The sequence below is a fragment of the Egretta garzetta genome, unplaced genomic scaffold (genome assembly GCF_000687185.1).
Source record: "Egretta garzetta isolate BGI_Z169 unplaced genomic scaffold, ASM68718v1 scaffold56, whole genome shotgun sequence".
NCBI lineage: Eukaryota > Metazoa > Chordata > Aves > Pelecaniformes > Ardeidae > Egretta > Egretta garzetta.
The window spans coordinates 1,376,761-1,389,910 of record NW_009260182.1 but is presented as its reverse complement, the minus strand read 5'-3'; the positions used below and the strand labels follow the sequence as shown (position 1 = coordinate 1,389,910).

Genomic DNA, 13,150 nt, shown 5'->3' with positions numbered 1-13,150 from the left:
TTTATTTTGCAGAGCTACATGTGGCAATATCACACACACTATTCTTGTTGCTGTACTTTTCAAGTCCACACAATGGCACCATAGCCAGCTGGACACTGCAAGGTCTATTGAGAAGTTTATTCTAATCACTAACTGAATCGTTAACATTAAAAGAAGACAAGTAGTAACTGATTTACTTAAAAGTTTAAAGATATATTCTTTCACCTCATGTTGTTTTTTCCAAATCCCACATCCCATTTTTAAACATAAATGGGTATGTTTGAGTCGGCCAAGTTTTTTTCCAGGGATAATTCAGAGTACGTTGCAGGAAAGGCAGTCATTGCAGTCAAGCAAGCCTCAAATATCCTTCCTTCTCCTAGGTTACTCAAAAATTAATCCATTGACTGAATAAAGGGGAAAAACCTTACGGTCAAAACTTTCAGTGCCTGCAATTGTTCTGACTTTTTGGTTGTTCATTTGTATTGTAACGGAGCCAATGTCTGTCCAAGGCCAGGCAAAGAGCAAAGGGCTCACTCCCAGAATGTCATATGCAGTACCTGTAAATAGGGGTGGTAAGATTGAGGTAGGCAATCATGAGGATTGTGCAAGATGGAGATAAGCCAGTAAGCAACCTCCTTCCAAAATAAAGAACAAAATTACGGCTTTTAGTAGAAATTTAGAGGATTTTTTTTATATATTTTTTTTTTTTAATTTTGGCAGGGTCATCTTCATGGTAAAAACCCAGCAGGTTTCTGTTCCATTTCTTCTCTACTACGTTCTGTTGTGCTGGTTGTCAGGGAAGCCAGTGGTGCGATAAGAGTTTCACTGTGTGCTGATCACGTAAAGGTGTTGGTAAGTAAAGATCTCTTTTGCTGTGATAAGTATTTGACCGTACTGAGGCCATGCAACCCTTCCAGGTGCAGATAGGCTGGTTAGGAAGGACTTTTGTACGCTGCCCTACCTGAGGATGGCAAGCTGATGAGGAGGACTGTTAGCAGGACGTGATCTATCAGTGTAATAGCATTCTGTCCCTTACGCTTGTTTTTCATTTTACTTGGTAGAACTGGGAGAAAACAAGGCCAATTGACTTCAGTATGTGGTTTATTTACTATAAAAGTTTGTCAGCTTGTGTTTGTGGTAGTTCCACTTTATTTTTTTCCAGTTAAACACAGAATATGTGGGAAACGATTGCCTCAAATTTGACCCTCATATTAAAATTAAGGGCAATTCCTGTGGTGCAACTTGTCAGAATGCCATGCAGAGCTTTGCCTTACAATGTTACTGCCTGTTACTGTTCTTCTGCTCAGAGAGGGCAGCAAAGTATTGCAGATCTGGGATCCAAGAGGACTTTGGCTCTGAGGCATAATACTGAGGCAGAAAGATGTATTATTAATAAACAAGGTCTGAAAGGAAAAATTGGGAGGCAATCAGATCATTACTACTTAAATGCACTTAAGCTTCTTGTCCTTTAAGCTACGTGTGTGTGCTAGTAGTGCAGATGCTATCAAGAGAAACAGCTTAATCACTCTAAGCTTAGGCATACGGCAATCCTGATACAGTGGAAAGAAGAGTCCCAGTGTAAATACAACAGCTGAAGAGTTCAGGATTCTTCCCAAAGTGGAATACTGTATGACTCATTTGGCATGAAGAGAAAAGCTTTAAATTTAGACATACAATGAACAGAACATTGAAGTGGATTTGCAGCATGGTAGGATTGACTGATGACTGTTGCTATATTAAGTATTTTCATTACACCTTCAGATTTTCAGAGTCTTATAAGCTTGTTTGTTTCTTTTCTAGTTTCCATACATAAAGATACAACCAGAGGCTAGACAAAATGGTTCAAACATCACCCCTTGTTCTTGGTCTTTTGGCTGAAGGCAGGACTGTTATTTCCTAGGCAATGCAGGCAACTCTGTCCTAGGCAACCCTTTAAACGAAGAAATTTATGAAATCACTCTGCTTGATTTGTCACAGATCTGTGGACTTAGCAATGACTCTTCTTCAGCCTTTCAATGCCTTGGTACTTTGGCTTTCACTGTTGATGGTAGCAAGTTCAGTTAACACAGGTAAACCTGAAGAGAAAATTTATTCCTGCCCATTTCTGCTCATGCAGAAGCTTACCAGGCAGAGATGGAAGAGATGGTCCCAAAGGTGAAAAGGGAGAACAAGGAGCTATGACCGTTTAGCAATATTGCATTTTGGACGCTCCTTATCATCCCTTTAGTCTTGTTTCATGCCTCCTTCATTCTTTCATTTTCTCTTTTTACTTCTCTCCTTTTCTTCTGCCGCATTAACCTTTTCTGGGCTCTACACAATTTCAGGAAGCTGAAAATGCTTTCTGCACTTATAAGGCTTCTATAAATACTTGGCTTTTAATAAATAAAAAAATACAATACATTTTCACAGCAGCCCATAAAACAGAGATGTAATGAGATCTGACTGTACCATTTGTACTCCGAATCACTTAGAGTTTCCTACGATACCCTACTGGATGATTATTGCTTTTTCTTTCCAGGGACCAGCTCTCAAAACCAGAAATCTGATGGTCCTAACTTGATTGTTTCATACTCACTAAGTTCCAACAAGAGAATGCCCCCAAGGCATGATTTGTTAGTGAGGTCACTTCTTTCACGCGCTGCTGCAAACAGCAAATAGATCAGCAAGTGCTTTCTGTCACATGGTAGAACCAAGTCACCTGCTCTCCTGAGTTGCCAAATCATAGTTTCTGTCCAAACACTTAATAAGTATACAAGGAACCGTATACTTTCTTACGGTACCCTGTCTCTGTTATCATGTGTATACCACACATCTTGGAATTGGATAATTGCTTTTCAACCTCCAAGTAAACTCCCATCATTATCAATACCACTTGATCTGAACTATGACATAAAATTTCAGTGGCATATTGATATTCTGTATAGACATTTCTGGTCTGCATACCCTCAGTATGCTCTCTGCAATTTCATGGTTGAAATAAGGAAAGCCGGCACTATCCATTTCAACAAACTGCTTCAGAAATATTCTTAATTTATGATTTAGCTAATTTTCTAGAGCATATGTTATGATGTGTGATTGGCTTACAGCTGAAGTACATTGGCTTTCTGGCTTTAGAGAATGCCTACCTCTGCAATAACATGAGACAACATTTATTCCATTAGATTTTCAGTGCCGTAAATAGGTGTAGTAAAGAATTTTTCATCAAAAAGTAATGCATTTCCTAGCAAATGAAGCTTTCCACGGGAACAACTCAGTTTTCCTGAGATGTTTTTATCTTTCTGGGGGAGGAGGGAAAGGAGTTGGTGTTTGGTACTCTCTCTAAGCACTAAGAAAACATAGTGGGAAAAAAACTTAGAAAACATTTAAACGATTTTATTTAAAATCAAACTCTAGGAGAAGGATTGAGAGGTCTACAGAGTTTCCCAGGAAAAGCGGGACCTCTGGGAATAAAAGGAGATTCAGGACCACAGTGAGAGAAAAGAGAAAAAGAACATGGGATTAAGAAAAGTAAGAAAAAAAATTCTCATGTTTCTCTAATCTGGTTTTCAAACTTTTAGTATATTTTCAAAAAAATATTTGTGTTAATGTCTGGTGTTCTTATAACATAATTTGAGAAAAGGTGTGATTTCCAGAAGTGTGAGGAGCAGAAAAATAAAGCATCTGTTACACAGGAGATGAGTTGGCCAACAGAACTGGGGGGAAAAAAGGTGTCTGGAATGAGTCACTAGTTTGTTCTTGTCTGTCAGTGAAATAATAAACCCTCTCTTATATTATGAACAGCACTTTTTCTTTCATTCTTTGCCTGTTCATGTATTTTTTACTTCAACTTTAATTAATTTAAAAATGTTTACATATGTGTTTTGAGTTTGAGAACTGGGCTTTTCCCTCTCAATAGAAGATGACTTGGCAGTCCTGAGAATTCAAAGCCCACCCAAGTATTCATCTGGGTCAGGGATAAAGCTCTCCCCGTGGGACAAATTCCCATGGAACGAATCTGCAATGTGGCCTGTGGTTTCCTTCTCTGGAAACCAAATAGGTCTCTTATGTGGCATCAGGTTACAGGAGAACTAAGCATCTCGGAGGCAGTTGTTGTGTAGTCATTTTAATATAAATTGCTAAATAACGTCTTTAACTCCTAGTCGTGGTAACCAATGACCTGCAGAGACAAGTAACTGCTTTGGAAACAAAAGTACAGGTTTTGGAGGCTGAACTAAGCAGAAACAAAAAAGGTAAGGTCCAATCATTTATTATTTTGGGGTTTGGACGGGTAAAATTATGAACATGCTTGTGCTGGAGAAGGGTCTGAAAACAGTAGGTTGAAGCAAATATTACAAATTTCTCTTGTGTTGCTCATGGGAGATGGTCATTAATTAAATGCTGTCTCACTGAATATGTCCTTCCTGAACTGACCTCCCAAACTTTAAGGATCACTTTGCCAACATAAAGGACAGGGGCTTTTGCTACATGGACTGCAGGATCAGCTGTTGTGCTTTAAGCATTGCATTACATTTCTCTTACTGCCTCACTTCTAGTTAATTTTCTATGAGTAGATATGGATTGGGATGTTGTCTGTCTTGGCCTGGCTGCAAGTAATTTCTCAAGAGATACTGTGTGAAAACTCTGAAAGAACATCTCATCAGTGCATTACGAGCCCTGGTACAAATGCTGCATTAGGAAAGCACAAGGTCCATCATTGTTCTTAACTTAACTGGGAGGAAGTGACATAGGCTGCAATTTGTCGCATCACGAGCATCAGCAGAACAAAGTCATATAGCTCCACACCACCCACCGGCCATCCTTCCAAGGGGGGATGTCTTCCCTGGAGAAAGCACAACTTTGAAACTATAGTTGTGTGTAAAGCCTGAAAGTAACCTGAAATTGGGGCAAGAAATTGAATAGCACAGAGAGGCTGAACAGCTGGCAGCAGTAATCTCTTCCGCCATCTCCCTTTTGTCCTCCTGTGCTCATGTGTCAGCACCCTAGAAAAGGGCGCCTGAAACTGCCGAGGAGGTTTTACCTGGCACGGGAGCGTGGGGGGGTTCCCTGCCCACAGAGCGCTGTGCTGGTACCGTTCCCACAACGTCAGGGGAAATGTAAACATGCATAGGTCCCAGGTTTTGTATCATTGTTGTAAGGTGGTAGACTCCTTTCACAGCAGTCCCAGAAACCTGTTAACCACAATAAGATAACATAACCTGCCCATTAAAGACAGCAACTGTGTTTTAAAAGAATTTCTGCTAGCAGTTTCGTCTGCTAAATGAACAGGAGCTTCACTTTCCACTGGCTTTTTATGAAAGCCTGTCAAGCACATGAGCTATATATTCATACTTCTCCTAAGATAATTTATATTTTCTGGAGAAATACCCGGTTTCCCAGGCTCGCTAAAGCTGTCCCAATGTCTCCTCTTTCTGCTCTGTTGCTTTAAACCCTGAATTTCATTACAGCCCCTCAACTCTGCTTTCTGTGATAAAGCTGATGGATACAGAAGATCTCCTAATTGCAGCTCAATTCCTTTGGATTATTTTAGCTGATCTGTGATTATTGCATTGAAACCTGTCAAGCTATTTTTGTCATGCTTGCAATTTGAGTGTGAATTCCTTTGGATCCTGATTCAAGAGCTGTAATACTATATGAACTGGAAACATTAGAACAAGACTTATGATCCAGTTTATTGTGAAATTCCAGTTTTCTTGAAGTGTGGGCTCAGTATTTCCAGGTGTCTATTTTGTTTTACTTCTATTGGATTGTGCCTACTTTTTCAGCAAACAGTCAATTTATAGCTGGTATTAGCTACTTCTGAAGTATCATCGTGATAGGAATAAATAACTACAGTACTATCATTTTTTAGTATAATACAATTATGTTCACTTTTGTTTCTAGCTTTGATTTTAAAGAACATCAAGAGTATCGGTAAAATATTTGTCTCAACTGGAAGATAGTTTCATCAGGGGAAAATCCCTTTGTGCAAAAGCGGAAGTGTACTTGCCTCTCCTAGGAATGAGGCTGGGAATAGAGCTTTAAAAGACTCAATAAGACCTTCAAAGCAGGTTTATATGGGGACATCTGATGAACAGACTGAAGGGGCAGGTTCATGGATCTCAATGGAGGGGCTGTAACTTACAGAAACTGGAATGTTGGACAACCAAATAATCTGGAAAATAAAGACTGTACAGTGATACAAGACTCTGGAAAATGGAATTATATTAATTTTTCAAATCCACATGCCTTAATTATTTGTGAATTCTTGAGCTGATGAGTCTAAGATATCCCAAAGTTTTTGCTCTTGGTTTTGTGGTTAATATAGAACCCATTAGTTCCCATAAAGGTGGCCTGGCATAATCAGAACCAGAGTGTATTTATAATTGTTTTCTCTTTGACATTCAGTTTTGCATCTCCTAAAAAAACCACAGATTTTTTTTTCATGATTATTAATTAAATTGTGTTTATCGTAGTGGTAGTAAGGCTGATAAATTTGGGCATGCTCAGCAGGCTGGTTGTTATACCTTCCTATGAGTCCCTCCTAAGTGCAGCATGAGGGAAGCATTTTTTAATAATCTTGAAACTAATACAAAAATTTTACATGTTCTGTCTTTGAGCTGAGTTGTAAACTTGGAGAGATTACTCTCCACATATTGCCTCTGATACATTCTTTGATCATGTAAATAATGGACAGTGCATACAGTCCTATGTTATTTCAGTATTTTTAGTGATGGCTTTGCTCCTAGTACGCTTTTACTCTAGTTCTAAAATTGACTGATAATGATCACTTAGAGCCCAGAGTGGTATTTGTCATCTGGCTACAGAGGTCCATTGCACACAAGTGATTACTGACATGCAAATAATTTGCTTTTTGAGGTTTCAGCTATTTTCATGCTGGTTTTCCTATGTGATAGGAAAATGAAACACGCTGTAACTACAAAGAGAAATAAAACGGTAAAACGTGCAGCCAGGCTGCTTTTTGTGCAGTAGAACAATCACAAGAGAACAAGATGGTCTTTTCTGACATTACATAGGCATCATTTGAAGCACAGGAGATGTAGATCAAGATTTAAATGCAGTAGAAAGAAGAAAATTTTTGTCTTAAGTGAAACACAAGAGTCTACTGGTGAAAAGTACTCCAAGTGGAATTTAGCTCATACAGAAAACAGCAAAAGGCCTTATTTACATGAATAGGTCCTTAATGTGAGAGAAGTGATACCATAGGGTTTTATGATTTTCTTGATGGGAGCTTCTTCCACCTCAAGTGGACTACAGACTGAATTAACTAGAAATAGGTGAATACCATGACAACGAAGCCCAATATTAAAAGTCTGACAGTTAAGAAAAATGTTTACATGCAGGTTTTAAGTTTTTGTCCATGGAAGAGTAAAAGATTTTCAATTCCTCTTCTACTTAGTTTAAGACATGTAAGCTAAGTACCTCTGTAGAGAGAAGGATTGCTTCTACGCTGGCAAGTTTTGTGGACCCATGGGAACACAGGAACATATCTGTGCAGAGGAGCATTTGGTGCCCAGCTCATCTGTTTTATAGCTGTTATTTTCATTGCATAATTCCATGTCTACCTTTGTAAGAAATGGCATTTCTTTTCGCTGCACCAGGTTATATGGGTACAGCAAAAAACCAATTACTGAAATTGGTGAAGGGTATGAATTTTCTAGAGTATGATTTATCTGCTGAGCCACGTCATGTTCTCCTTGTCATTACTGGCAACGTATCTTTGCAGTTCTCAAGTGAACTGCATTCCTTTTCTTCATTAATTGGTGCCCTGGGGCTATGAAAACAAGAACTTTTAAAATTTTGCCTGGGAGTTTTTAATAAATATTTGTTATATGAAAATGCAAGATATGGTGCAATATTTTAAAGACAGATTTGGGTTCATTTAGGACAAGAAAGAGACATTCTAGAGAGTAGGTACAATCCTGTTGTGCTTCCAGGTTTAGGGATCAGTGGTAATTCAGAATCCAGTGCATTTATTTGGAATGATTATGTAAGTCTACTTTGAGACTGTACGCCAAAACCACCGTGATATGTTTTGTGACCATTTCATTTGGAGCTGGACTAAGAGCAATGATGTATCATGCCTCCAGTGCATCAGCTGATAGGTTACAATCACTAACTGCTGATTTGAAAAAGATCTGGAGTAGTATTTTGCAGATGTGAATGATTGTGTTCTTTCAACTGATTTTTTTTTTTTTAGAAATACTATTCCTAATTGCCATGTCAGTCACTCTCTTAAGAGAGTCCAGCTCTGAAATGTAATTTAGACTAATTTTTAAATTATTTTGCCCACCAAATCTCTAATACAGCTGTTAGAAATTTATGAATCTTCTTGTAACCTTATGTTAAGATTAAATGTCTTCGGAGAGCACTACACATCATTCCAATGGGATCTATACAAACTGCGAAACCTCAGGTAAGTGCAAAAATATTCTTATGCTAAAACCACTGGGAGTTCATGAAAGCAGAATTGGAGAATGTTCATATTGTATGCTCAGTTTCATACAGTCCAAAGTTATCAGATAACTTTTTTACCAGGCTCTGTATGTGAAAGGTGTATTTGGCCTCGGCAAGGATGGTGTAAATAGCAAATCTGAGTTGCATTTCTTGAATCTGCTTGAAGCAAACATGTGGTCAGCTCATCGCTTGGGTCCTTAAGCTCTCAGGCTTGTCTTCTATCGCTTCTGTTGTTCCCAGCACTCCCGGTCTTGTAGGTTTACCCTGATGTAAACCATCTCAGAGAAAACTGTTGCCTAGCTTGAACACCTCCTGTGCTGAAGGGAAACCGCTCACTTCCCTTCCTTTCTAGAAAATCAAACTCTGCTCTGTATTACACGGATGAAAATCCACCTCTGGTGGCGTTGTCCTAGAAATGCAGCTGTGTAAGTGAAAGTATAGCTTTATTAGGCTGGGCTTACCCAGTAAGCTGACCTGTCCTGAACCATTGCTCGGCATAGCAGAGCAGCAGTACCGAAATCTGTGTGCTCTGGCGGGCCATTGAGTGGGAGCAGGCTGGTCTTCTCAGCTGGACAAAAGTTCACAGGGCAGGAGCAAGACCTGGAAATGGAAAATGAGCTGTTATTCAGCCGTATTACTTGAAACATTTAAACTCGGGAAGGTACTATAAGGTGTGCCCTAAGTTCTGACCATTCTCACCACGCATGTTAAGGACACCTTTCTTCGGTAGGTGCTGAGAAGAGAGGAAGAGTTTGAAATTGTGTTCTATTAATCTTTCAAGTGGCTTAAACCAGCATCCCTGATGACCGCTTAATTTTGCATTAATTATAAACTCATCTGTATTTGCTGTTATACCCCTGATGAGAACCATCTCATTCGGTACTAATGTGACCTCCGCAGAGCTTCTGAGTAATTCAGGATGAGAGCAGCATTTGTTAATCAGCTGCTGGGTTTATCTTTCTAAAACATAGCGCAATTTCAGGCTAAGTACAGGCTTAGGAAGAGCTATCCTGTCATGTGTGAAAAAACCACAATCTCTGAAAAGTTCCTTCTCTTTATTTTTCAAGTGGCAATTTTCAGTGGGAACTACAAGGTGGAAACAGGAAGCTATTTCAATCAGTAGCAACACGTACTTACTGCTTTAATTATGACACATAAATATAGGGGAAGGGGTGGTTAACTTACGCTCAGAGGAGAAACACGCTCTTTGCTCTGGCTTAATTCATGTCATGGGAAAAGGCATCACCCTGCTGTGTGAAACGCGCAGAGGAGGAGCGTTATGCAGGGAAGTCTGTGGCTTTGGTGCCACCAAAGTGGCTCAACCCTTTGGCCTAGGCCCTGGAGACACAAGGAAAGACAAATAATTCCTGGATTGTAGTTTGGCCAATAATGCCCAGGAGAAGAAATGGTGCAGGAGAGCCTGGAAGCCTAGGTGCAGTCTCATATCTCTTTTTATGTTTTCTGCCAAACCTCTCAGCCCTAGCAGCATGACTGGATCCCCTGTGTTATCTCTAGGGAATGAATTTGCCCTGAGCCACGTATGGTTAACCTCTCTTTTCATGTTCTGTGACCCTAGTGATGTTTCAGAGGTTGGTAGCTTGAGCTGTTCAGATGAGTGCTTCAGGGTAGGCAGTGGTGAGAGCTCTTTCCCGCCTGGCTGCGTGCCCTGGTTTATGTCTTCAGCTAGCGGCACAGTTTGTCCCACAGAGCTGAGCTTCTGCGTTAATCCTGCAAGAAGCTTTTGGCAGCTTTGCAGTGGGAGGAAGACTCTAGAGCGTCTACCTGGTTGGCATTCTCTTCCAGGGTGTTTAAATACAGATAAAACTTCAAGCAGACAGGCTAAGTATACAGAATGTGAGAGCAGTAGTCAACCCACATTTAGGTGTCTGATTCCAGAGAGTCTGAGCGTGCTGATGCTGGGCTTCATGAAAATGGGCCTGCATCAGCTCAGCGGTGCAGCAGACTGAATTTCAGTGTTTCATTGCAGCCTTAACAGAAAATATTACTACAGAGCTGCAAAAAATGCGTGAGTATGTAAAATTGTCTCACAACGTTCAAAACCCCAAAGCTGCCCTCAGTTCCTGTGTTGCTTTGCCTTAGTTTGGTTTCTTATTTACCCCGTTGTTTGGATACTCGCAGCAACTGTACCATGATGAGTCCCAGTTGTTTACATCCCTAACTGTCCTACTCCATCTCACGGCTTGTACTTGAACGAATTTCCGAGGTGCGCCAAAGGCAGTGGGAAGAGGAGGCGGGGATTAAATCATCTGGTCCTGCTGCCTTGCCGCGGCTTTCCCCATCAGGCTGGCTGCGCTCTCTGGACAGCATCTCTCCCCCTTTCTCCCGTCTGCACTGTTGGGATACAACTCTTGACCACTTTTGCCTTGTGCTTCAGATATGCACAAAAACAGGCTCTGTGCAACCTTCCCCTCACCTCCTTCCCAAGCATGTTTTCAATTCAAACTTGTTGGTTTGATACAACAAGGGAAGCTAAACTACTACAAACTGCTTCAGCTGAGATGGGCACAGCACTTCACAAAATTTAGTTGGAAATGCTGAAACCTCTTAAGTAATATCATAATGAATACATCGGTTACTCTCTTGATTATTTCCTACCTTGCACTTTATGGATCCAGTAACACGTGTGCAAGGGGGTCCCACTCAAAGCGGTTTGACCAATGCTAATTTGCTTACAGATCACTTTTAACCCCTCTGTCCTCGTCTGTGCCCTCTCCACCCTGCTTAAGCAGCTATATGCATTCACAGAAGCAAGGTGAAGAAAGGAAAAGAGAAAAGCAGGAGGAGGAAACACTTTACCCCTTTACCTTTTATTATAGAGAGCTATATCTAAACTGAAAAAAAGGGGGGATATTAATGGTAATTCGTAAGCCTGCTAAGTAGATCTTATTTTTGTGCATCAAAAACTAGTAAAGCAAATATTATCTTGAAGCCTCAGATTGCCCTCCATGCACTGTTATTTTCTAGTACCTGGTATTTAGCTTAAAGTTGCAATTGCCAGCATCTGGAGAATCTGAGCTTTCATTTTCAAGACTTAAGTGCATTTCTAACTTTCATGACTAATGGTAAAAAAAGCTTAAAAGCCTTTCTATGGGCAAGTTTTACAAACAAAGTGAAAATGTTTGTTCCCTTTTAATCTTGAGTTTTAAAGGCTATCTTAAAGCAGAACCTGTATTTTTAACAAGTGGGGATTAAGTTTTGGGAGCAGTATGGCAGGATGCTGTATGGCAAAAAAAGCTGCCAGCTCATCACACGATAGCAGTTGTAAAAGCTATTCAAGACATGTTTCAAATGTTGTCTACAGTGCTTAAGTGTATTATATATCATTTTACTGAAAATTGTATGCTACGCTCTGTCTCCAGTTACTGGGATCTCTCCAGTGGTTTTGCACGCTGCAGCCCTGAAGTTTATCTTTGTCAAATGCTCTCAGAATAGTTCTGAATTTGGCCTTTATTCTGGCAAATTGTGTGAGTTGTTGGAAAGTATAACAGTTTACCTCATTTATCTCTGTTACAGTTGTGCAGAATGTTTCTCTGGAAAGGTAAAGAACATAAAAGATGGAAGTTATTAGGCAACTGAGCCCCATGTGTGTGGAAACATAGCCAGGGGCGAGAGATGCGAGAGAGATGCACTGTGCCATTTGCATGGTAACACTGGTGCTGCGCCAGTCAGGAGCACAGCTGTTCTCTGCGGGTTTTGAAAACTAATTTTTAGAAGTTGATACTTAAAATCCACTTCAGCCTTAGAGGATTGTCCAAGATAGCAGTGGACGTGGGCTGACCTTGTGAAAGGGGCACCCCGTGTACCCAGCAGGCTGGGCTCTGCACAGGGCTGAACACCCACCTGAAAAGGCAAGGTTAGAAAAAAATATGCTACATTTATTTTCTAGCTTGAACCCCTGAGACAGTCTGGTAAGACAGACAAGCGATGAGCCAAAAATAAGTGTATTTGAAGCGCTCTTGTGTAGATTCCCACTCCCGACAAACAAGCATTCTCCTGCCTGCCAGCTGCTGATGCTGCAGGCGTGTCTCCATCACGGTCCATTCCCTTACAAACTAGGGGTCATAGGATATCACAGCCTGCTTCTGTAGAGGGAATGCTACAACCTGCTTCCCTCTCATGAACGTAGGCAAGAATATTCAGAGAACAGGCAAGTATATGACTGGTGATAGATGTGAGAAACCATGGAGGGCTTCAGGAGATGGCAGAAAGACAGGAAAAGGAAAATATTATTAGCAGGACAGCAGCTGCTCCAGTGATATAGCAAACTTATTTGAGGCTACCGGTCTAGACCTTTAGGTAAACTTCACTGTACTTGTGGCGTGTGAGCTACGCTGATGTGAAAAGGCTTGTTATAGTTCAGTACTTGTTTGGAAGCTTGGGTCTCTGCTAAAATGAATGGGAAAAAATCAGTCAACAAAATGATACCTATAGTTGTGCTGCTGTTGATATTTCCAGAACAGTACGGAGAGGCCAGCAAGCTGTTATGTCTTCCATAGCCACTGATGCAAAGATAATACTGGAACAAGATAACAACTACATAGTTGCATGGTACCTGCATACATTGGGATCTGAGACAAAATGAACAGAAGTTACATGCTTTTGCATTTTGGATGGAAAAGGTGTGGAGACACACATAGTCTTGTACAGGTATGCATATAGCTGCTGTGCTTGGCAGAATGGATCTGAAATCCCCAGG

The 13,150-nt window shown here is 40.5% G+C and overlaps 1 protein-coding gene across 1 annotated transcript; it reads left to right on the top strand.

The window, feature by feature from the left end:
* The first annotated feature begins 572 nt into the window (after nt 1–572).
* On the top strand, nt 573–6,232 carry LOC104128998 (mannose-binding protein-like). The gene is given in 8 exon segments (XM_009641856.2): nt 573–602; nt 700–831; nt 1,988–2,082; nt 2,084–2,146; nt 3,368–3,486; nt 4,119–4,208; nt 5,860–6,059; nt 6,062–6,232. Coding segments are annotated over 8 exon segments (900 nt in total).
* The last annotated feature ends 6,918 nt before the right edge of the window (nt 6,233–13,150 follow it).